Here is a 23,914-nt window from a genome sequence, read left to right on the forward strand (position 1 = left end):
GAGATTAAAGAGTATCAGTTATCACTAGGTGCTGCTCAAGAATTGACTGTTGCCTTTTATTTCAAACACTGGCACTTCAGTCCCCATCAAGTTTATTAACCCTTTAATCTGCTTTTTGGTTTTAAAGAAAAAAATTGGAACAAGACAAATACCAAGTATGTCTATTTCTCAAATGGAAAATACATATTTAAATAAAGACCATACTGCACACCAAAGGTAAAACAAATACTTTTATTGCACATTTATAAAATCTGCATAGTTGTATCAAGAGTTCTTCCCTTTCATGATTCCATTAATCTTTAAAATTTGGTTAAAACACAATATCCAATCAGAAGCCTTTTAAAAATCATCAGTGGGAAGTATTTCTCTACATATACATATATGTAGTTTTGCATATGTATGCTGCTTTTTTCTTTCGCTTTTTTTTTTGTTGTTTTTGTTTTTTTTAAACAAACCCACATCCCTTACTTTTAAGGGCAAAAAAGAAGGCCGGGTATGGTGGCTCGTCTGCAATCCCAGACTTTGGGAGGCTGAGGCAGGCGGATCACGTGAGGCCAGGAGTTAGAGATCAGCCTGGCCAATATGGTGAAACCCCATCTCTACTAAAAATACAAAAATTAGCCAGGTGTGGTGGCACACGCCTGTAATTCCAGCTATTCGGGAGACTGAGGCACGAGAATCACTTGAGCCCAGGAGACGGAGTTTGCAGTGAGCTGAGACTGCGCCACTGAACGCCAGCCTGGGCGACCCAGTAAGACTGTCTCAGGAAAAAAAAAAAAAAAAAAGAGGAAAAAAGAGGAGGTGAACCAAAATAGTCTTTGGACCAGCAGAAGCCTTATCGACTGTTTTTGACAATTTTTAGGTATTAGAAAATTTTACCTAAATGCCTAACAACTATTAATGCATGATCTTCAGTCAAGTTACACAATGCTGTTCTGTCTAAAGTCCTTAACGCTTTCCTTTCTTTCACTGAGGACTGAGTATGAGGTTTTCTGGTTTATTTAAAAGATAGAAAAGAAAGGAGAGACAGGTCTCTTTTGACTTTTCAACATCTTACTGCCATGTGATCTTATATTCTACCCACATATAAAAGGGCGCGGTTCCTCAGCAACCCATTTTGTCATCTCCTGTCAAGAGTCAGGTAAGGTTTGTATTTCTAATCTCTTGCAGTTAAGAATTTTTAAATGTCATCTGTATTTGATAAAATAACTAGTAGATGTTCATCTGGTTTAGGTTCTCATGAATCATTCTTCTATTCTGCTGTCCAAAATATTTATGCCTGAAGGATAATTTTAAAAGTGGCAAGAGGCTTAGAAAAGCCTAAGCATTGTTGTAGGTACAAGGCATTTCAGGTCTTCTGGCGTAATTCAACACCTTAATACACTGCTTTCTGCCTTTTCTAGTGAAATAGCTTTTATAATTTTGTACCTAAAAAGTGCAATTTTATTTTCAATCCTTCTTTACACATGCAGCATGGTTGGGGTCTGAATCGGAATCTTATGTGCCCATCTAATGCTCTTCCCAAGGTGAGCACTGTGACAACGAACTTCTGTGCAAGAGGCAGGCAGCCAGAAACCAAAATGGCCTTGAACATGTGGGAGCTTATTTCACTGTCACAGTTGAAACTCCTTGAATTGACTCCATGACAGCTGCAAATCGGCTACATAGGTCATAAGGAGAATTGGGTCGAATAGTTGGAGGCTCCTTCAAGACGATGATTTCTGCAGAAGGATCTAAAAGTCTGGGTAGAAACTCCCCTAGGCACAGCTGCAGATTTTCTGTGGAGGGAAAACAGATGTTACATATACAGCTAAACAGATCTCTGAGTAAAGGTGAATAAGCCTGAAAGGCCTTCAATTAGCCCCTTACCTAACCTCAAACATCAAAGCATTATGCTGGCCAGCTACTAATAAATGATTATTCCTTCAGGCCAAACCAGGAGCAAAGGCAAATAAACCAAACTTTAGCTCACTGCTTTAGGCCACCTGATGCTGGCAAAATAACACTACATAATTACTTAATTATGAAAGGGTCTTCTAACCAATTGTCTTCTTAAAATACAAGGAAGTAGATATGATACTCTAATATAGATATGATGGTAATATTTTCTTTCAAATGTTTACAATATATCCATGTATACACACGGTTTTAAATCAGGGGTGTACAATCTTCTGGCTTCCCTGGGCCACACATGAACCTCACTAACAATGGCTGACGAGCTTTAAAAAAAAAAAACTCATAATGCTTTAAGAAAGTTTACAAATTTGTCTTGGGCTTCAGGTTGGACAAGCTTGGTCTAAATAAAAACTGAAGACAGTAAAGGGAAAGACATAGCAACTAGCTATTACAGAATTTTAAAATAAATACTATCAACTTAAACACTTGAACAAGTCAATGGAATTTTTTTTTTTTTTTTTTTTTTTTTTTTTTTTTTTTAAGATAGGGTCTCACTCCATTGCCCAAGCTGGAGTGCAGTGGTATGATCTCGGGTCACTGTAGCCTCAGCCTCCCAGACTCAAGCAATCCTCTCACCTCAGGCTCCTGAGTAGCTAGGACTACAGGTGCACACCACTATACCCAGCTAAGTTTTCATTTTTTGTAGAGGCAGGTTCTCACTATGTTGCCCAGGCTGGTCTCGAACTCCTGGGCTCAAGTGAGCCACCCACCTCGGTCTCCCAAAGTGCTGGGATTACAGGCGTTAGCCACTGTGCCCAGCCCCATCAATAGAATATCTTTATGTCAGTGAGAAACTAACAAAGAGGATTCATATCAGAATATATACCAATTTTCCAAGTCTACTGAACTCACCTAAAAACAACCAGCTTTAGGTTCCCTCCTCAAGATGCTTTAAACAAGTAAGGATATTCCACTAATAAACTAATTTTGAAGTCATCATAGTTAATATGTTATGTAACTTCAAGCCACAGAAAAATTTAGTCAAGGCTCCCTCCCATAACCATACTCTGCATGAATTTTTTTTTTTTAATTTTTTTAAATTTTTTTAATGGAGTCTCATTCCGTGGCCCAGGCTGGATTGCACTGGTGCTATCTTGGCTCACTGCAAACTCCGCCACCCAGGTTCACACCATTCTGCCTCAGCCTCCCGAGTAGCTGGGATTACAGGCACCCGCCACCACACCTGACTAATTTTTGTATTTTTAGTAGAGACGGGGTTTCGCCTTGTTGGCCAGACTTGGTCTTGAACTCCTGGTCTCAAGTGATCTGCCCACCTCGGCCTCTCAAAGTGCTGGAATTACAGGTGTAAGCCACTGTGCCCAGTCAGATTTTGATTTTTCAATTATAAAAGAGTTCATCTTTTGGCACATGAGAGAGTAATGGAAGTCTGACATTCCTGGAGAGCAGTGACTTTTTTCAAACCAGGCTTGTTGGCTGCCCATGGAGGTGATTTGGCAGTCACGGGGAAGTTAAAGGGAGGTTAAGAGGGGCAGAGGCCCAGGTTCCCTCCTCTTGTTTCAATAGAGCAGAACCATTTTTAATTTACTTATATGCTAGAAGGTTCCAATTCCTTAAAAAGGTTTGGCAACCAGTGCTATCAAGTGAGAACACTGCAATTTCTAGAATTCTCAAAACCTTACAATACTATTAGCAAGAGCATATACCTGCAATATCTTGCCCAAGGTAAGAGCACCAATGGTTTCTCATGACCTCAATGGCATCCAGGTCATCCTTGGAAATGTCGTTATTAATGATAAGGTGAATGCAGGGGATGATCAGTTCATTCATCACATTAATGCCCTCAGTTACAGAGTGATCATCATTTGTTTCAAAGAGAGAAGCTGCTTTGGCATTCAGCTCCTACAGATAAAAGGTAGAATTAGGTGGGAAAAAGTCTGAAAAAGATAAATATCTCTTTAGTAACAGCCTAAACAAGGGGTTCCCAAACTTTACTGCACATTGGATATACTTAGGGATCTTTAAAAACTACTGATGCCTGGTTCCCACTCCTGATATGCTGACTTAATTAGTGTTCAGATGACCGGGACATTGGGATTTTATGAAAGCTCCCAAAGTGATTCTAGTGTAGCAAAGTTTATGACCCACTGGCCTAAACTTGTAAGTCAAGGTCATGCTTAACACCTGTTTCAACCAAAGACCCGTTCACTGGTTCTCCATCTCCTCTGAGCATCAGAATCACCTGCAGAAGACACCCTGCTGCCCAGGGTCTTTCTCAGGGATTCTGGTTTAACTGTCTAGGGAGAGGCCTGAGCTTCACAACTGTCTGCAAGCTCCCTATATGATTCTGATGCACACTAGGGGTTGGGATAATGGAAAGAGTCTAAATTCCTATTGCTGCATTACTTCAGAAGCTGAGTAGGATATTCAAAATGTCAATCTATTTGGTGACTTAAAATATAAAAACATGGCTCTAATAATATTCAGATCCATCAAATCAACAAGATCCCTTTTCAGTTTCAAAGTGGCCCTGCCACACCTATAAACTAACACAGATGTCAAAGTATAAATCAGAAAACAAAGCTATTGAGTGTATGTCATGACTTAATCTCACCCATCCAGTATGAACAACGTCAAGGCAGTGGTAGAAACATTGCCCTGACTTCTGTGAAGGGCAAATTTGCTGGGTACTGGTGAAAACACACACAAGCCCACAGTCTGAAGGCAGGCCACCGCTTTACAGTTCTCTGAAGGACACACATCACATAAACCCCTGGGGAGGCACGGGGATGTAGGTCTGCCTTTCCATGTAGTTTTACAGTGCAAATCAGGCCAGGAGAGAGTTAGTCTTCACTACTATATGACAATGATGTTATCAAAACAGCAGGACCAATTCTTACAGTTCCTACCTTTATTTTTAAAAAATGGAGTGTCTTAGAAGTCACTAAAACTTTCACCTACCAACTTAAACGTGAACATGGAAAAAATGCTGCATTCCTTCCACACACATTTATTACATGCTTCCTACATGACAGGCACAGAGGAAATGGCTGAGTGAGAAAAGGATCTGTGCTCAAGTAATTTAGAACCTAGTAGGAAAGCAATGTGACAAAATCTATAATGCAGGCATACATGAAGGGCACACAGAGGGATGACTAATTCTCACCTTAACGTCTATCAGTTATCATTGAAGAAGAATGACATTCGCTAAAAGTAACTGAAAAAGAAACCTGTTCCAATGTAAAACTGTTCATGGGATTTGGGCAGGGGGCGGGGAGGAATCTACAACCTGCTGAAGATACTGTTTTGAAAGCCGTATCTTTTCCTGGCTTCAAGGAGCAGAGGTAAACAACAAAAAAACCTTACGGCTTTACAAACAGTACAAACCAGAAGGCATTTTCTTCGGTATAGAGCAATCACGGATTCCTTGACCCCCCGGCGGGGCCCCTTCATCAGCAGGGCGGCATTGCTCTGGTAGGCATACACCAGGTAGGAAAGTGCCTCTTGGTACCTTAGAAAAATGGGAGAAAAACAACAGCTGAGTGCTCTTTTACCAAAATCTAGGGCTTAGACCTCACTTTTCCCCATTTCAAGAATCTACTTGGCTGCAATTATGAAAAAGTGAAGGGCCAAAGACTGTAGCCAGTCTCAGCTCTTCTACAAATTGGCCTAGCCATCCAAAGCAAATCATGAAACTTCCCTAGGCCTCAGATTTTCCCATCTCTAAAACAAGGAGTGCTCACTAGGGTCCATGTCAACTCAAAAATTAATTTTCTGAGTTCATCTTCATTGATCACAAAGACAGTCTGGCACAACATCTCTCTCAGCTAATACATCTCATTATGTGAAGGATGAAAAACCATGTGTGATGTTTAGAGCAAAACTGAAGCACTGGAAGAGAAGAGGCACACTAGTGTATGTGACAAGGGAGGTTATGCCTGGCTGTGACTCTTTAGTATTCCCAGGTAGGCATCTATAGAGAACAGCATCCTGACTAATAACCTTGGTAAAATAAAAGGCCAACATACTTTCCTTTTTGATAGAGTTCTAGGCCTGTTAGTAGATACACAGACACTTTTCGGAACAAACTATAATCTTCATGCCACTTCTGAAAAAGAATGACTACTATTAATAATTATGATCATAATAAATTGTTAGTGTCCTTTCCATCTAAGTTTTAAATTCATTACAAATATTTATTGAGCACATCTGGCTAACCACAAAAATAACAAACAAAAGCTTTCAGATAAAAACCTACTCAACATTTAATATAAAAGTCTACCATTGACCTTAATTTTCAATGTTCTGTTCCTTTCACTTGAGTAACAGAAGTATTTATTTCCTACGAGCTTTGGATTTTATCCTAACAGCTATGCCAAAGATAGTCAGCTCTAACTTAAGTGAATGACCTCTTTAGGACTGGTAAAACCATCCAGATACTGAAAATAAGGAAGGACACGGACATTTCTAGTCATACAGAGCAATGTTCAAGTTGAGTAAGTGTGGTGAATACACCTTGGGTGGTATATAACATTGTTTTACATAGGATGCAATTGAAAACGTGTAGCTATGTATTTCAATGCATATTTTTAAAAATGTATCATTTAAAACAAACCAAAAGCATGATTTCAAGAATTTTACTGCCTAGGACAAGGCTAAAATAGGTATTTAAGGGAAGTGCTGATTCACTCTAACTGAAGAATGAAAATAAAGAGACCTACTATTCTGAGGACAAGAAAATATCATTTATCCATTCTTTACTACGATTTTTGGGGGAAAGTGGGAGAACAAGTCAGTTTGTGATAGCACAAAATCGTTCATTTTGCCTTAGGTACCATTTACCTCAGGAATTAATGCTTTTGCTCTATAGACTTAAAAGAAAAGACTTTACCTTGTACTCTTCCATATTCATGTCATCTGGACCAATTTCCTTCAGTTTCGCTTGAGCCACCTTCATAATGCTGATTGATCTGTGTGGGACAAAGTTCAGAAAGCAATGAAAGGGCACAGGGCAAAACTTCCCCAACAGAGGAGTCGGTCTAGCCTGACCCAGACCAAGGAGGAATTCACCTGAATATTTTCTTCTCACCTTTCATCATAGCTAAGATTTTTATCTGCAAACTGTTCCAGTAGGGTTCGTTCTACTACCCTTTTAGGTGCTTCATTTTGGAAAAAGTAGACAAGGACATGTTGAAGTCGAGGATCACTGTGAGAGGTGGGGGTCTCTTTGGCAAGCTGATAAAGCCTGGAGTATTCTTCATGGAATGCCTATTAAGGGCAGAATCAATAGTTAGAAAATAGTGTGCTGTGGGCTTCTGCACTCAGAAATTGATGACTTAGGAGCTAGGCAGTCTCTTAACTCTAAAAAAAGCAACTATGGAATATTTAAGTCTCTCGCATTTCATAAGGGATGAAACTGTTAGCATTCTGGCACCAAAAGCATACTGTATTTTTTTTTTTTGGGGGTATGTGAGACAGGGTCTCACTTTGTCACCCAGGCTGGAGTGCAGAGCCATGATCACAGCTCACTGCAGCCCTGAACTCCTGGGCTCAGGTGATCCTCCCACCTCAGCCTCCCAAGTAGCTGGGACTACAGGCATACATCACCATGCACAGTTAATTTTTGTATTTTTTATAGAGATGGGGTTTCACCATGTTGCCCAGGCTGGTCTCGAACTCCTGAGCTCAAGCAATCCACCCACCTTGGCCTCCCAAAGTGCTGGCATTACAGGCATGAGCCACTGCGCCCAGCCTGCTGTTCTCTTAAGAAATTCAGTTTTCTCATGAAGTTCTCAGAAAAACAAATATTTAGTTTTAATTTTTATAAAAGGAAGATCCTTACGTGTCAATGACTTAAACTTTAAGCATCTATACAAATGCAATTTTACTCAAGTATGTTTAAAAACATGGCCCGCTTTGTTACGGCCTCAAAATTACAAAGGCACAATCTAAGTCGGTGTTACTAGCAGACAACTCCTAACAACAACAATGAAAAGCCCTCTAGGCTAGGTGCCACAGAGAATGCTACCGCTAGCCAAGGCTGGGTGAGGGTCAAGAGAAGAGAAGCGAACAGCTTGTTCATCAGTTGGACAGGAAAGGGAGTTTCATATCTCACTTCACGGAAGACTTTTTTTTATTTTTTGGAGACAGGGTCCCACTCTGTCACCCAGACTGGAATGTAGTGGCACAATCATGGTTCATTGAAGCCTTGAACACCTGGGCTTAAGTGATCCTCCTGCCTCAGCCTCCAAATTAGCTGGGACTACAGGCATGTGCTACCATGCCCAGCTAATTAAAAAAAAAAAATCCTTAGTAGAGATGGGGGGGTCTCACTATGTTGACCAGGCTGGTTTTGAACTCCTGGCTTCAAGCAAGCCTCCTCCTGGGCCTCCCAAAGTGCTTAATTACAGGTGTGAGCCACTGTGCGCCCAGTCCTTTTTTTTTTAAATTTTTTTATTTTTTAAGAGATAGGATCTTGTTATGTTGCCCAGGCTGGAGTGCAGTGGTGCAATCACAGTACATTTCAGCTTCCAACTCCTGGGCTCAAGTGAGCCTCTACTTCAGCCTCCTGAGTAGCTGGGACTACATGCACACACCACCACACCCAGCCTTAATCCCATTTTTTCCCTTCTTATAGAATTATTTCCCCAATATTATGATGCCTGTGTTGTAAGAATTAGAATTTTAAAAACATTGATACCTTAATCAGCCCTGCTTCAGACCCATCTCGGTCAAAGGTCTGACGGGCTTTAGCTATGGCCAGGATGACCCCTTGCATGGCAGGGCTCAGCATCACCTACCACAAGGGGGCACAAAACACAGAGAGAAAGGAGAGAAGAAAGGTTCAGCAGAAGACTGTATGAAAGCAGGCTGAACAGAGTGCTAAAGGGCAGTAGAGCAGTGTGCTCTTTGGCTAACATGTATTGCAAGCTGAGTTTCACACACCCATTCCTATGTGCACCCACCACCTCTGTCCTTCTATATAATGTCAACACCCTGCCCAAGACAAGCTATTCCTACACTATATGTTCTAATTTAGTAGGATGAAGAAAGATGTACGCCTAAAAATATCTCCCAATATGGCACTGCTGAAGAATTAAGTTAAATTATAGTTCTCAGAGGGGAAGTGTCTAAGGTCAGAATTCCAATTTAGTTCTGTACTTTGGGTGTATATCTTACACACACAAATACTTTAGTTTTACTAGGATGAACAATACATTTAAAAGAGTCTGGAAACTAGGGACTATAAAAATATGACTCCATAAAGTGAAAACTTTTCAAGGATTTTTTTTTGCGGGGATGGGGAGATAGACTCTCGCTCTGTCACCCAGGCTGGAGTGCAATGGTGCGATCTCAGCTCACTGAAACCTGCGCCTCCCGGATTCAAGCGGTTCTCCTGCCTTAGCCTCCCAAGTAGCTGGGATTACAGGTGCACACCACCACACCCAGCTAATTTTTGTATTTTTAGTAGACAGGTTTCACCATGTTGGCCAGGCTGGTCTTGAACTCCTGACCTCAAGTGATCCACCCACTTTGGCCTCCCAAAGGGCTGGGATCACAGCGTGTGCCTCCATGCCCGGCCTTGTCAATGATTTTTTTTTAAATACCCCACAGGAAAAAAATAGAAATCTGAGAGACAGAATTCATTACTGTTTACGTGCAGTGCAATTGAAGAGGAGACAGACAACAAATAACCTGGGGTTCTATAGCTTCTTCCTAAAGCTTTAGAATTAAAAATAACTTTAACCCACATTTGTTCAGCTCACTGGACAACTGAAAAATTTATATCTGGAAGTAAAATAATGGACTAATATCCAGAAAAAAAGATTCCCTACTTTAAATTAGAGGCAATCTTTCATCCATAATACCAAAAATAGAAGTAAATTTTACTTTTCTGAGCAATCTAGACTCTGCAGTGGCCCCATTAAGTATAGGCCTGGGTAGATACACATATGCTAGGAGCGCTATACAATAGAAACACAGCTATCTTTTAAATAATGGTAACTAAGGTTAAAACCAAATAGCCTTTCTTGACAATCATTTGTTGCAATGAGAAAATATCAGCTATTGGCAGATACCTTAAAACAGTCACAAGAGAAGGAAATAAAGACTGACAACAAACAGCTAAATCCTGCACTCATCTCTGTACCTCCTCATCATATCCATCTGCATCAGATCTAACCAGAATCCTTCCCACACTGGGAATCTCGACTTCAGAGACCTCAGAATTAGGCTGGGCAGTAGACTCTGCATCATTAGCCTTTGGGGGCTGTTCTGACTGCTCTGCAAGGTTTGTTTCCTGGGGCATGGGCTTCTTGGGTTCAGCTTCTTTAAGCTGTGGCAGCAGAGTTGGGAGAAAGAGTAAGAAAAAACAGGAGAAATAAAAAGGGGTTGGTTAAATGCAGCAGAGACACAGAATAACAGAAATGTGAGGAAACTGGCCCTTGCTGCTGAAAGCCCGGCCCTCCTGAACTTGGACTTCCCAGTCATTCTCACCTCACTCAGTGCCGCTTCTACACCGCTCTTCTCATAGGCACGGGCTGTGTTTGCAATAGCCTGGGCAGTTTGCTCCTTTACAATCACAGCATGCTCAGATGACAAGCAGCGAACCCCATGAGAAGAGGCTACTGAAGGCTCTGATAAAGAATTGTACAAAGGTCTTAGCATCTGACAATAAATAGTCTAGAACGCTCAGATAAAAAGCAAGCAGAATGGATACAGTTTAATATACAACCCTGTTAACATAGCTTTTTACAAAGCCTATGCAGATTTTCCCTAGAAATTAATAACTATAAGAAATGGCTACTTCAGCAAGAACTCTGATAAAGTCTGCAAATTTTGAACCCACAGATAAGTCTGTAAAATTTAATGCACTCCCAACTTTGTCATATTTGTATACATTAAGAAAACTTTCTACAAACAAGCATCTTTCAGGAAGATCACCTTTGGAGAATGGTTTTCATAAAGTCTACCTATTAATCCTATCATAGTTTCTCCCATAACCTGGGAAATAAGCAAAACTATATATACAGTGAAGGTCACAGGTAGTCTTTCTGATACTGCTTCTGTTCATCAGAAATCATATTTTAATGCCACAATTCATTCCATCAGGTTGTACCTGGCATACCAACTGTATATGAAATATACTGTGAAGACTGTGGCATCACCTAGCCAGTTGAAGGGTATAGGGCTGGCTAGGGGAGTACAGCATGAGACGTTACTGGATCACTGGCATAAATGCCTTCTCAGATACCTTGCGATGTAGAGAAGTCCTGTGATGAGGAGTTGGTGGAGGACTCCATTTGAGGGATTTTGCAAGACTGCTCTTCTTCCCACTCCTCTACTTCCTGCTCAAACCGCCAGTTATCCTCCTGAATGTAATGCTTGAGTTCCACAGATAGGGCTTCCACTTCTGACATTTGATCTGATTCATTAGGGGCTGCCTCTGAGGAAAAGCAAAGATAAAATTAAAAGATCACAAGGAAACAAAGATCACAAGGAACCAAAATATCCTTTTTAGAAAAGAAGAAAGCAGTGTATTTCATCTTTATCTTACTCCTAACTAAAAACCATACACATATAATCCATCAGAAATGCAGGCTGAGTAACTCTTATCCAAAATGCTTGGGACTAGAAGTGTTTTGGATTTCAAAGTTTTTTTCAGATTTTAGAAAATCTGCACCATTAGTTACAGCTGAGCTGTAATCCAAAAATTCAACATCTGAAATTCAAAATGCTCCAATGAGCATTCCCTTTCAGCATCATGTAATGAAAAAGGCTTATAAAGTTTTGAGGATTTTGGAGCATTTGGGATTTTGGATATTCACATGTGGCATGCTCAACCTGTATGGACAAAGTAAGGACAACAATCAATAACAGTGCCTGACATTTAGTAGGCACTCATTAAACATCTGCTAAGTGAATGAATAATACAGAATTAAAGATATGGAAAGTGGGCCAGGTGCAGTGGCTCATGCCTGTAATCCCAGAACTTTGAGAGGCCAAGGCAGGCAGATCACTTGAGGTAGGAGTTCAAGACCAGCCTGGCCAACATGGTGAAACCCTTTTGCTACTAAAAAAAAAAAACAAAAATTAGCCAAGCATGGTGGCACATGCCTATAATCCCAGGTACTCAGGAGGCTGACATGGGAGAATCGCTTGAACCTGGGAGGCAGAGGTTGCAGTAAGCTGAGGTTGCACCACTGCACTCCAGCCTGGGAGAGACAGTGAGACTCCATCTCAAAAAAAAAAAAAAAAAAAAAAAAGATTTGGAAACTGGTCACTGTCAATCACTGGATATACCAATCATTTCAGGGAAATTCAGAAAATCATTAGAGCCAATAAAAATTTCAAGCTAAATAGTTTTATCAATTTAACTACTGCATTTGGTTGATAAGAATGTCCATTTCAAAAAGGTTAGAGATGAATTTCAAGACATTTAAACCATTAACTTTCACACAATTAAGTACTATGAGAAAGCAATTTGATACAATGGTGAAATGGTCAATAATACCTGGCTTTAATGGCAAGGATATCGAAGACATATTAAATTTCACTTTCTAACCCTGTGACCAAAACAGTAATAATTTTAAAAAAGCCTATAGCAGATTAACACCTTCACATACTGGTTGCCTTAGTCAGTCTTTTCACTAAGCAAACGATAGTTTCCACTTGTTTGTTTCTATAACATAAAAATAAACCACGCATGCAATAACAAGGCTCCTATATACCAACAGCTGGTATATTCAAGCAGCTATTCATTCCTTCACAGAATAAATACACAATTTTGACAATCACGGCCGGGCGCGGTGGCTCAAGCCTGTAATCCCAGCACTTTGGGAGGCCGAGACGGGTGGATCACGCGGTCAGGAGATCGAGACCATCCTGGTGAACACAGTGAAACCCCGTCTCTACTAAAACTACAAAAAACTAGCCAGGCGAGGTGGCGGGCGCCTGTAGTCCCAGCTACTCGGGAGGCTGAGGCAGGAGAATGGAGTGAACCCGGGAGGCGGAGCTTGCAGTGAGCTGAGATCCGGCCACTGCACTCCAGCCTGGGTGACAGAGCGAGACTCCGTCTCAAAAAAAAAAAAAAAAAAAAAAAATTTTTTTTGACAATCACTTACTGTTCAATGATCATTCTCTCCATTCCCTAATCCTCAACCACACTAGCAAATCAGAAAGATAATGTGCTACCTGGACAGAACATCTTACATGTTTGTTTTTTTGAGACAAAGTCTCACTCTGTTGTCCAGGCTGGGTGCAGTGGCATGATCTCAGCTCACTGCAACCTTTGCCTCCCAGGTTCAAGGGATTCTCCTGCCTCAGCCTCCCTGGTAGCTGGAATTACAGGTGTACACGACCATGCCCGGCTAATTTTTGTATTTTTAGTAGACACAGGGTTTTACCATGTTGGTCTTCAACTCCTGGCCTCAAGGGATCCGCCTGCCTCAGCCTCCCAAAGGGCTGGAATTACAGGCGTGAGCCACTATGCCCGGCCAACACTTTTATTCTTAACCTGTAAAAGTAATGGCATGAGTCACCATGCCGGGGCGATGTTTCCTTACTTATACAACACAGTAAAGTCTGAATACTAAAAACAAAAGCTTTCTATTATCTCACTTGTAAAATGTTCATTATAAGACCTCTCATAGAGGATGTGAAAGAAAGAATAATGTAAATTGAAAACACCACAGAATTTGGAGAATTGTATTTGAATCTTGGGACTGCCATTTATTTACTAACTATGTGATTAGTCAACTTTAGAACCTCTTGGAACCTGTTATCCAGCTGGAAAATGAAGATAACAACATTTTCTAACTCCTTCCCTTCTTTTTACAGTTGTAAGTTCTTAGAGAAATAAAAGTTTGAAAGCATGCTTTAAGGAGTAAAGTACCAATATAAATGATAATTATTATTGCTCTTTGCATGAGCAGTAGTACTATAAAAATTGTTAAACTATTCAGGCAAATATACCTGTAAAATTTAGTTACTCTGGGCCAGGCTCAGTGGCCCACAACTCTAACCCCAGCACTTTGAGAGGCTGAAGCGGGTGGATCACCTGAGGTCAGGAGTTCAAGACCAGCCTGGCCAAGCTGGTGAAATCCCAATTCTACTAAAAATACAAAAATTAGCTGGGCGTGGTGGTGGGCACCTGTAATTCCAGCTACTTGTGAGACTGAGGCAGGAGAACCACTTGAACCCGGCAGGCAGAGGCTGCAGTGAGCCAAGACTGTGCCACTGTACTCCAGCCTGGGGAATAGAGCAAGACTCTGTCTCAAAAAAAGAAAGAAAAAATTTAGTTATTCTCTGAAGGGTGCAAAAATATATGTACTATCAGCACCATAAGATGGGGCAAGAAAAAAAAATATTTCACTAAAAACACAACAACAACTAGAGAATTAAAGTCTATCTACCGGAGGAAAGTTGAGTAAATTTTAAAAATACGTATATTCCACACAATGAATTATTATATAGTTGTTAAACAGAATGAGTAGATCCTTTTTCTAAAAATATAGAGATTGCTAAATACTCAATTAATGAAAAATGTTCAGAGTTGAATGGAAAAATAATCCCTTTGGGGAAAAGGGGGAGGGGCAGACACAGATAAATAGAATCTAGCATATGTATACAATGTGTCTTGAAGACTATATAAGAAACCTAACATTGTATACTTGGCTGGGGAGTGGGACTTGCGGTCAAGGAAAGAAGTAGTAAAGCAAACTTGTTTTTCCTTTTCATTCCCTTTTATACTGTCTATATTTTCAAAATGTATTATTATATAATAGTAAGTTGTAAATTTTTTAAAAAGCAGTACAAGACTGTTCTTCTCCCTGAGCAGTACAGATTTTCCCCAATCTATAGATTCTGCCAAGATATTTTTACCTGCATTGAAGTAGGGTAGTTTGTCATTAATGTACATCAGACAGTAAGCACTAACATTTCTCAGGCCCCCATAGGAATCTCTTTCAACTTCTTCCCAGGAAGATTCAGTAACAGAGATGTCATTGTACTTGAGCCAGCTCTGTCGGGGCTGATTATAGATATAGGCCCAATAGTGTCCAGCATTTGCTTGTCCTTCATGAACAAGAACTGCATGCAAGCGATAAGGCACCTGTAAGTCAGAATGTACATTCTCCAGTCAGGTGAAGCAAAGTAATCTGATAAAGTTTAGGTTATTAAGAAATAACTATTTATGATGTGATTAATGTGGGGTTCATATTAAAACATCTTGTGGATTCAAGATGAAGTCAACAAAAACACAGCCTTGGAATTGATCAATTATGTCTCAATCCCAAATCTTGAAAACCAGATCATTGAACTACATGACCTCTCTGAAGACTCTTTCAACTCTAAACTCCTCAGATCTAAAACCAAATATAACCTAAACATATGCATCCTTCTAATTCAAAACCCTGTTTATCTAAAAATAGAATCACCTTGACCACTCACACTGAAAATGCTTAGCATATTTGGGACGTAAAAAGGTTAGCAGCTATTTTATTCCACACCTATTTTATTTGGCACCAAAATTTAAGTTAACATATTTAACTCAGCCACATGCTTCTCAGAGTTAAGTGATCACTGATCTATCTGGAGTGAAGACCCTTTTAATGACATACTTATTTGTTACAAAATTTGAAAAGCACATTTGTATATTTTCAATATGGAGAAAATAAAACAATGCTTAAATGCTAATTAAATACTGGTAAAAGAGATGAAAGTCGTCACAGAATCAAATTAAATTTACACTTACTTTGACCTATTTTAATTACTGGTGAAGATTTTTCAATTAACACAAAAGAAAAAATGGGGAAACCTGAGTTTTACACGGTGCATTCCTGTTAAGCAATGGGACTGTGCCTCAATGCCATTCTAGAAACAGGGCTCTCCTCCTACAGTCATTCTGCCCATTCCATTCATTCACACAGAAGACACTGAAAGTCCATGCCCCTAACTAGAATAGGTTCAGAGACACTCCTGGAGGCTCTCTTCCCCTCCATTCCCAGAATTTATTCTAACAAAAATTTCTGTGGATAGTAAGAAGTTCTGTCCTCTCTTTTGGAATTTATTATTATAGAAATAAAGCTTGAAAGCATGTTGTTAAATGAAAGATCTTGAAGAATCATGGAACTTTCGTAAAGAAAGGATAACTGTTCTCTAGTTCAGTTTTTCCCACTGCACTACTTAAAGTACCATTTTGTGAGTAATTTTTATTAGTATCTGACAGCAAACCTTTCTAAAATATGAAAAAATTCCACATGGCAGAATTCAAACAAGTATGTGTTAGGTCCTGTTGTTGATAAAAGGTATATTGCTTTCTTTAGCCTAAAATAAAGAAACAGAACAACATCAATTTCTACCTTAAGTTTATTCTTACATCTTAGGGGAATTCCCATTGGGTTTAAAAGAAAACTATCAAATTTTATTTTTGTATCTACCATTAGCACATGCCTTGACTACTTCCCATCAATTTTCATTCTACCTGACGAAGGAGAGGATCGCAGTACATCTGTTCAATAGTCTGAGTAGTACTTGCAATACAATTCTTTAAATCTGTTTGGAAAAAGAAAAAAGCTTCATTAAAATTATCTCATTCTATGTCACACAGGCTACTTCAACTAAGCAAAGAATATTGCTAGGGTCCTAATGATTGCAGCTTCCCTCTAGGAACCACGAAGCAGTACACAGTTTTAAAGCAGCTAACTTTAAACCTAACTTTAGGTTATGAAGGCTTTTAGTTCAATGTAATTATATTAAGGTTTTAAAAAATTATTTTTTATAATTGGCACCACAATTTCTAAAAGAGTAAGCTGTTTAGGAAAAGATTTTAATGGGTCACTTGGCTGTAAAATGTATGTCTCAGACAGGATCTGAAATGAGAAAGCAGAACAAAGGGTAAGACTAAATTTCTCTGAATAGGATTCTGGGAAGAATCTGGAATTTCCATCATCTTTTTGTTCCCTAGACAAAAGGAGAAAGGAAGGGGGCTAGTCTGAGCAATATGGGCAATGAGGTCAAAGGGCTTTTTAAGAATACAATGCTGAATAATCCAATTTTACATTGTGCGTACTGCTCAAACACTCTGCCTCATTAACCTTCAGTAAAAGCATGCTTCATATAGAAAAGACTGAAGAGTAGAAGTCCAGAAAAGTTAAATGCTAAATCTAGGTCAACTTAAGCTAGAGTTCAGATAAACTACCACAGAGACAGAAATCAGCAGATGCAGAAAAATCTCAGCAAAGGTGATCATTTCCCAGAAATTTTGAGGGGGAGATCCTTCCACATCTGTATAATAGGGGTGTGTGAGCCAAGCTTACAGGGCACTAGAAGTGCAAAAGAAGTCACAATTACCATGTCAAAATTCAAAAGCTTGGGCCAGGCGTGGTGGCTCACACCTGTAGTCCCAGCAATTTGGGAGGCCAAGGCGGGCAGATCAGTTTAGGTCAGTAGTTTAAGACCAGCCTGACCAACATGGTGCAACCCCGTCTCTACTAAAGAAAAAAAAAAAAAAACAGCCAGGTGTGGTGGTACATGCCTATAATCCCAGCTACTTGGGAGGCTGAGGCATGAAAATCGCCTGAACCCGGGAGGCGGAGGTTGCAGAGAGCTGAGACTGCACCACTGCACTCCAGCCTGGGTGACAGAGCAAGACTCCATCTGAGGCGGGGTGGGGGGGAATTCTGTAGCATGTACAGTAATGTCAGGAAGTGCACCAAGGTGCTTAACCTCCAAACAGTCAAAAAACAGAAAACGCAAAGAGTAACTGACAAGTTTTAAAAGAGCCAACCTTGTATATCTTGTTCAATCTCACTCCTCCACCTCTGAAGACAGGTCTTAACAAAGTTTATCTCCTCATCTGTGACTGTTCGTGGAGCTGGCTGTGCAGGCATTTCCATGGAAGACCGAGAAGATGTCAGTGGTTTAGACTTGTGTAGAGAATCTTCAGGAGAAGAAAAGGTACTTTCAACATCCAGAGAAGAGCTTTCTGTACTTGTACTGAGGAAGACAAAAATCATGCTCAGATGATAATTTCCAAAAGACACCTTAGCCTAAATTACGTACTTTGGAAAGCAAGATGCTATATGAAAAAGTACAGGTATTCAGTGAGCATTAACTCTATAAAGGTACGGAGCCAAGCTTTTTCTCTAAATACATCATCTCATGTACCACAACTGGCCTGTGAGGCTATCTCTATTTGACCAACTGCAAGCCTAAGGTTTAAAGAAATTAACCAACATGCCCAAGTTCACCTAGGTACAAGGTAATGAAAACGAATCCAAAGCCAGATCGGCCAGAGTCTTTAGTTCATGTTCTCTGACCACTGATTATTCCTTCTCATGAGGATGGGAAGAGAAGGAAAATGGAAAACAGAAGACTAGGCCTGCAAGAATCAAAGAATCAACTACAGAGTTTACAAGATGAAGGCAACTAAAGTGACACTATCCATCCAGGAACAAAATACACAGAAGCAAGAAAAAGGAAGCATCAGCTGAATATACAACTCACAGGAATACACACTAGGTGACATCTTGGGGAGTTCTGAGAGAAGGGCTTCAAGTCAAACAATCCTAGCTCTACTACTTTAGCTAAATACCCAAGGAAAAGAGTATTTAGCCTCAGGTAAATAATATCTCAACTACAAAATATAAATGTTAAATTCTTTACCTCTTTACTGTAAACTAACAGAGAATAAAGCATACAAAGTAAATGCTAATTTCTCTATTAACCTATTGTCAGAGTAAAACTGCAGGTCGACAAACCAGCAGGAATATAAAATAAGTTTCTAACTGTAGTTAGGTTTCTCTTTTACACCGAAGCTCAAGAATATAAACTTCCTTAATTTTTTTTACTTTAAAAAAAACTCTCACTCCTGCCGGGCGCGGTGGCTCACGCCTGTAATCCCAGCACTTTGGGAGGCTGAGGCGGCTGGATCACGAGGTCAAGAGATCAAGACCATCCTGGCCAACATGGTGAAATCCCGTTTCTACTAAAAATACAAAAATCAGCGCACCTGTAGTCCCAGCTACTCAGGAGGCTGAGGCAGGAGAATCGCTTGAACCTAGAAGGCGGAGGTTGCAGTGAGCTGAGATCACGCCACTGCACTCCAGCCTGGCGACGGAGTGAGACTCCATCTCAAAAAACAAAAACAAAAAACCCTCACTTCCTCCTCACTCTCTCACATGCACAAAATAATGGAGGAAATCTCTTTTTCCTAAGGTCCATATTTATGGAAAAATACGCCCAACAAGAGAATAGATATCTCAGTTTCAGAGGAGATTACACACATACACCTCCCTGTAATTTTTAAATCTAATACCAAGCACTATTATTTTAGTTGATTAAAAAGCCTGCCAAACCACTTTTTAAATTAAAACTATTTACATTTCATAATGTACATAAAAAGATTCTATTTTTTTAAAAAGTGAAAAGTGAAAGCGCAGCCCCACTCCTATCCCCAGACTCATGTCACTCCTTAGAGATAATCATTCTTGACATTTGGTATGTTCTATACAAATAAGCATTTCTATGCATACATGGATGAATAAATATTAATACATGGGGGAGGGGAGGATTGTTGGGGAGAATAGTCAAGATTTTTTGACAAAAAAGTCTAACTTTTTATTGAGTATTAGTGTTTTTATTAGTCAGGCAACACATATCAAATGTCCCAGCTACGTTTCATAGCTCCTCGAGGCAATAAAGATTGTTGCGCATGGCTGGATGGAATAAAATCAGAGGGCTCCTGTGACTTTGCCTCCCTCTTGTCTTTACTAGAGAAGCCCCTCTAAGCTGTCCTCTTATTTCTATCCAGTTCTTTTTCAAGTATTAATTTTCTGTTCAGGAATAAGCCTCCATTTCCTTGATGTTTCTTAGTCATGCATATTTCAAGTGTGGGAGCATGAGATGTTTTGGAAGAGCAGGGCTTGAAGTTTCCTTTGAGAAAGGCCTTTAATGGCAGCTAGCTTGTAGTTTAAAACAAAGCATCACTGGGTGGAGCCTGAACACTATCCTGAACAGTTCGAGAAGCCTCTGAAATAACCCAACCGTCCTATGGATAAGACAAACGCACTGGTGGGCCCACTCCCACCCAAGTGACAGGCAGCAAAACCCTTCCCTTTAAGACAAAGAGCTCACAGCTCCTGTGCTCTTATAGGTAAGTGTGAATCAGGTATAAAGATGGTGCATAGTTTAAATTATACCAGAAAAAACAATACATACCATTAAAAAAAATTGTTTTCATTACCTTTCCTTGGATGTCTGGTCAGAAACTGGGCAGTGCACTGAAGAAAGTGGTAATGTCATGTGTGTGTCACTTTCAGGTGGACAGCTTTCTGAGGCAGGTTTTGTACTAGCAAATTCAATAACATATTTCAGCATGTCCGGGAGCGGGAACCGAGCTGGGCCTGAGCCATATTTCACATACCTAAGAGGCAAAGACATTGGTACTCTACTGCCCGAGTCTGTTTTGTATTTTACGAGTCGCTGACAAAAGATCTGTTTAGCACACGGAGTCAATGAAAAGGCTTATTCCTAGAGGTTATACAATATTTAACAGGGTCCTCAATCTATAGGGTAAAAATTCCGTAACTACAAAACTAAAAATTGCCAACAATCTGAAGTTGTATATCTGGCAGGAAACATTTCGAATGGGCTCCTATTCAAAGTCATGACAGTTACACTTTCTCATGACGTCATATTACATTTAGGTTTTGATCATTTATTTATTTTTTGTTTTTGTTTTGAGACAGAGTCTCCCTCTGTCGCCCAGGCTGGAGTGCAGTGGCACGATCTCGGCTCACTGCAAGCTCCGCCTCCCAGGTTCATGCCATTCTCCTGCCTCAGCCTCCTGAGTAGCTGGGACTACAGGTGGCCGGCCACCATGCCCGGCTAATGTTTTTGTATTTTTAGTAGAGACAGGGGTTCACCGTCTTAGCTAGGATGGTCTTGATCTCCTGACCTCGTGATCCGCCTGCCTCAGCCTCCCAAAGTGCCAGGATTACAGGCGTGAGTCACCGCACTGGGCTTTTTAATTTATTTTTGAGATGGGGTCTCGCTCTGTGGCCCACATGGGAGTACAGTGGTATAATCTCAGCTCACTGCAACCTCTGCCTCCCAGGTTCAAGCAATTCTTCTGCCTCAGCCTCCTAAGTAGCTGGAATTACAGGCGCCTGTCACCTCATCCAGCTAATTTTTGTATTTTTAGTAGAGAGAGGGTCTCACCATATTGGCCAGGCTGGTTTCAAACTCCTGACCTCAAGTAATCCACCTGTCTTGGCCTCCCAAAGTGCTGGTATTATAGGTGTGAGCCACCGTGCCTGGCCAGCTTTGGTCATAAAAATAAATTGTTTCTTAAAGGAAAAGAAATGTATTACTAGTACCCAAATCTGAAGATAATTTTAGTGAACTAGTATCCAAGGTTTTTTTCTTTGCTGCTCTTTAGATTAACTACTTTACAATCAAGCAATGAAAGAAAGCAAGCCAAAAATAGGAAGTAGGTGTTGATAAAGGCCAGAGTTTAAGAAAGTGACAAATCTTTCCTCTGCAGGGTCCAAAGTACCCTATTAGTCATATACTGATTCAATGGCATGGGCCAGGCATAAATTACTGAAGATTTCTTTAGAGCGAGTAAATAATAAATACCAAATACTCCGCCATTACTAGAACATTACGTTAGACTCAGTAAAGAGATTTAGTTTAATGAACTTTAGAGTTCACTCAAGTAGAGAGTCTAAATGGTATGATAATCAACCTGACCTGTTGATACAGGTAACCCCACAATTCTGGGATTCCATTTTACAAGGGAAGAAGGTCACATCACATTTTTCTTCTCTAAATAAAGTGAAATAAAGAAACAGGTACAAAATTTAGAGAAAGAACACCATCTATTTCTACATTTTAAAAAATTATAAAATGAAAGTGGAAAATAAAGCACAATGCAACTCAAAGTCAACTACATGTTAGAGGGTAGACAGCACAGGCACTTCATCTTCACTAATTTAAAGAAGAAAGAAAATTCGAATCTGCTAACTACACAAGTCACAGCTTTCATTTAAAAGGATCTTGGCTGGGCACAGCGTCTCATGCCTGTAATCCCAACACTTTCGGAGGCTGAAGCAGGAGGATCACTTGAGGTCAGGAGGCTGGCCTGGGCAACACAGTGAGACACTGTCTCTATTTTTTTTTAATATAAAAAAATTAAAAATAAAAGGATCTCAAATGTATAAAAGTAGAAGAACCTTAAGAACTGTTTTATCCCTTCCGATCTATCTCCTCGCCTTCACTTCTCCCATTATCAGCTTATCTAAACTCTCATCTTTCAAATTTCATATGACTTTTTTTTTTTTTGAGACAGAGTCCCGTTCTGTCGCTCAGGCTGGAATGTGGTGGTGCTATCTCGGCTCACTGCAACCTCTGCCTCCTGGGTTCAAGCGATTGTCCTGCCTCAGCCTCCCAAGTAGCTGGGACTACAGGCATGTGGTGCCACGCCCATCTAATTTTTATATTTTTAGTAGAAACGGGGTTTTGCTATGTCGGCCAGGCTGGTCTCGAACTCCTGACCTCAAGTGATCCACCCACCCCAGCCTCCCAAAGTGCTGGAATTACAGGCCTGAGCCACTGTGCCCGGCCAACATTTTTATTCTTAAACTGTAAAAGTAATGCACGTACCTGGTATGAAAATTCAAATACAAAAAAGTATAAAACAGACCATAAAACTCATCTACCTCCATCTCATTTCTACTACCTGATGGTATCCATTAACAGTTTCTTTTATATTTTCCCAGGACTGTGTCACACATATACAAGCAGATATGTGTAACCTTAAAAAAAAAAAAATCTGAAATTTACAATCATTTTATTTTTTCCATTATAAAAATGTATCAAGGGAATAATTAGAGTTTTTAGGGGCTTGGTTTACCAAGATAAAGACTAAAAACTTTTTTTTTTTTTTTTTTTTGAGACAGAGTTTCACTCTTGTTGCCCAGGCTGAGGTGCAATGGCATGATCTTGGCTCACTGCAACCTCCGCCTCCCGGGTTCAAGTGATTCTCCTGCCTCCGCCTCCCGAGTAGCTAAGATTACAGGCATGTGCCACCACGCTTGGCTAATTTTGTATTTTTAGTAGAGACGGGGTTTCACCATGTTGGTCAGGCCGGTATGGAACTCCTGATCTCAAGTGATCCACCGTGCTTGGCCAGACTAAAAACCATTAACCCATTTATGGCTAGTGTTCCATTACTGGAATGCTAAGCTTGTGGGAGTTATTTATATCCTACGGCTCAAGGTCATCACCAAGGTCTTATTTTTCACAAAAAAAATTTGCAGCCTCCAGCCTAAATGAGTTAGAAACACTTTACAAATTCTATTTTTTTTTTTTAATTTTATTTTTTGAGACAGAGTCTTGCTCTGTCGCCCAGGCTGGAGTGCAGTGGCATGATCTCGGCTCACTGCAAGCTCCGCCTCCCGGGTTAACGCCATTCTCCTGCCTCAGCCTCCTGTGTAGCTGGGACTACAGGCGCCCACCACCACGCCCGGCTAATTTTTTGTATTTTTAGTAGAGATGGGGTTTCACCGTGTTAGCCAGGATGGTCTCGATCTCCTGCCCTCATGATCCGCCCACCTCGGCCTACCAAAGTGCTGGGATCACAGGTGTGAGCCACCACACCGGGCCTTACAAATTCCTTTTTAACCTACCACTGGAACCTACATGAAATAAATCCTCTATTACCTTAGGAAAGAGACTGCTTTCCTAAATCAGAAAAGCTGATTTCCAAGCTACTGTCTTACCTCCACTGCCTTAGAACCCTAAGGAGAACTAAACCTCACCTGCGATGGCACCTCTGGCAGTCAAGTAGGAAGAACGAGCAATGTCCTGAAACAGGCTAGATGCAGACTGTGATCCAAAAGCAGAGGCTGTGTTAGGAATGGGACCACATAATTTATTATCAAACCAGCATACTTCTGAGAGTGAAAGAAGGTGCTGTTAATTATTCAAGAAGCAG

At 40.4% G+C, this 23,914-nt stretch overlaps 1 protein-coding gene across 33 annotated transcripts in view; it reads right to left on the bottom strand.

Annotated features, from left to right (window-relative positions):
- Positions 1-217: 217 nt before the first annotated feature.
- The window catches only part of USP28 (ubiquitin specific peptidase 28), a 77,457-nt gene continuing 53,760 nt past the window's right edge, over positions 218-23,914 (bottom strand). For 12 of the 33 annotated variants that reach the window (XM_077964329.1, XM_077964322.1, XM_077964321.1 and 9 more), the window contains 14 exons: positions 20,159-20,338; positions 17,702-17,910; positions 16,397-16,467; positions 14,797-15,025; positions 11,168-11,359; positions 10,411-10,550; positions 10,064-10,249; positions 8,615-8,710; positions 7,004-7,182; positions 6,806-6,884; positions 5,943-6,022; positions 5,302-5,425; positions 3,621-3,816; positions 218-1,778 (listed from right to left, as the gene is read on the bottom strand). In XM_077964329.1, coding sequence (XP_077820455.1) covers positions 1,603-1,778; positions 3,621-3,816; positions 5,302-5,425; positions 5,943-6,022; positions 6,806-6,884; positions 7,004-7,182; positions 8,615-8,710; positions 10,064-10,249; positions 10,411-10,550; positions 11,168-11,359; positions 14,797-15,025; positions 16,397-16,467; positions 17,702-17,910; positions 20,159-20,338 — 2,137 coding nt within the window. In that variant the 3' untranslated portion in view covers positions 218-1,602. The remainder of the gene's footprint in view (positions 1,779-3,620; positions 3,817-5,301; positions 5,426-5,942; positions 6,023-6,805; positions 6,885-7,003; positions 7,183-8,614; positions 8,711-10,063; positions 10,250-10,410; positions 10,551-11,167; positions 11,360-14,796; positions 15,026-16,396; positions 16,468-17,701; positions 17,911-20,158; positions 20,339-23,914) is intronic. The other 21 variants (XM_077964332.1, XM_077964324.1, XM_077964323.1 and 18 more) reach the window with 2 other exon arrangements.

The sequence above is a fragment of the Macaca mulatta genome, chromosome 14, assembly GCF_049350105.2.
Source record: "Macaca mulatta isolate MMU2019108-1 chromosome 14, T2T-MMU8v2.0, whole genome shotgun sequence".
Lineage (NCBI taxonomy): Eukaryota > Metazoa > Chordata > Mammalia > Primates > Cercopithecidae > Macaca > Macaca mulatta.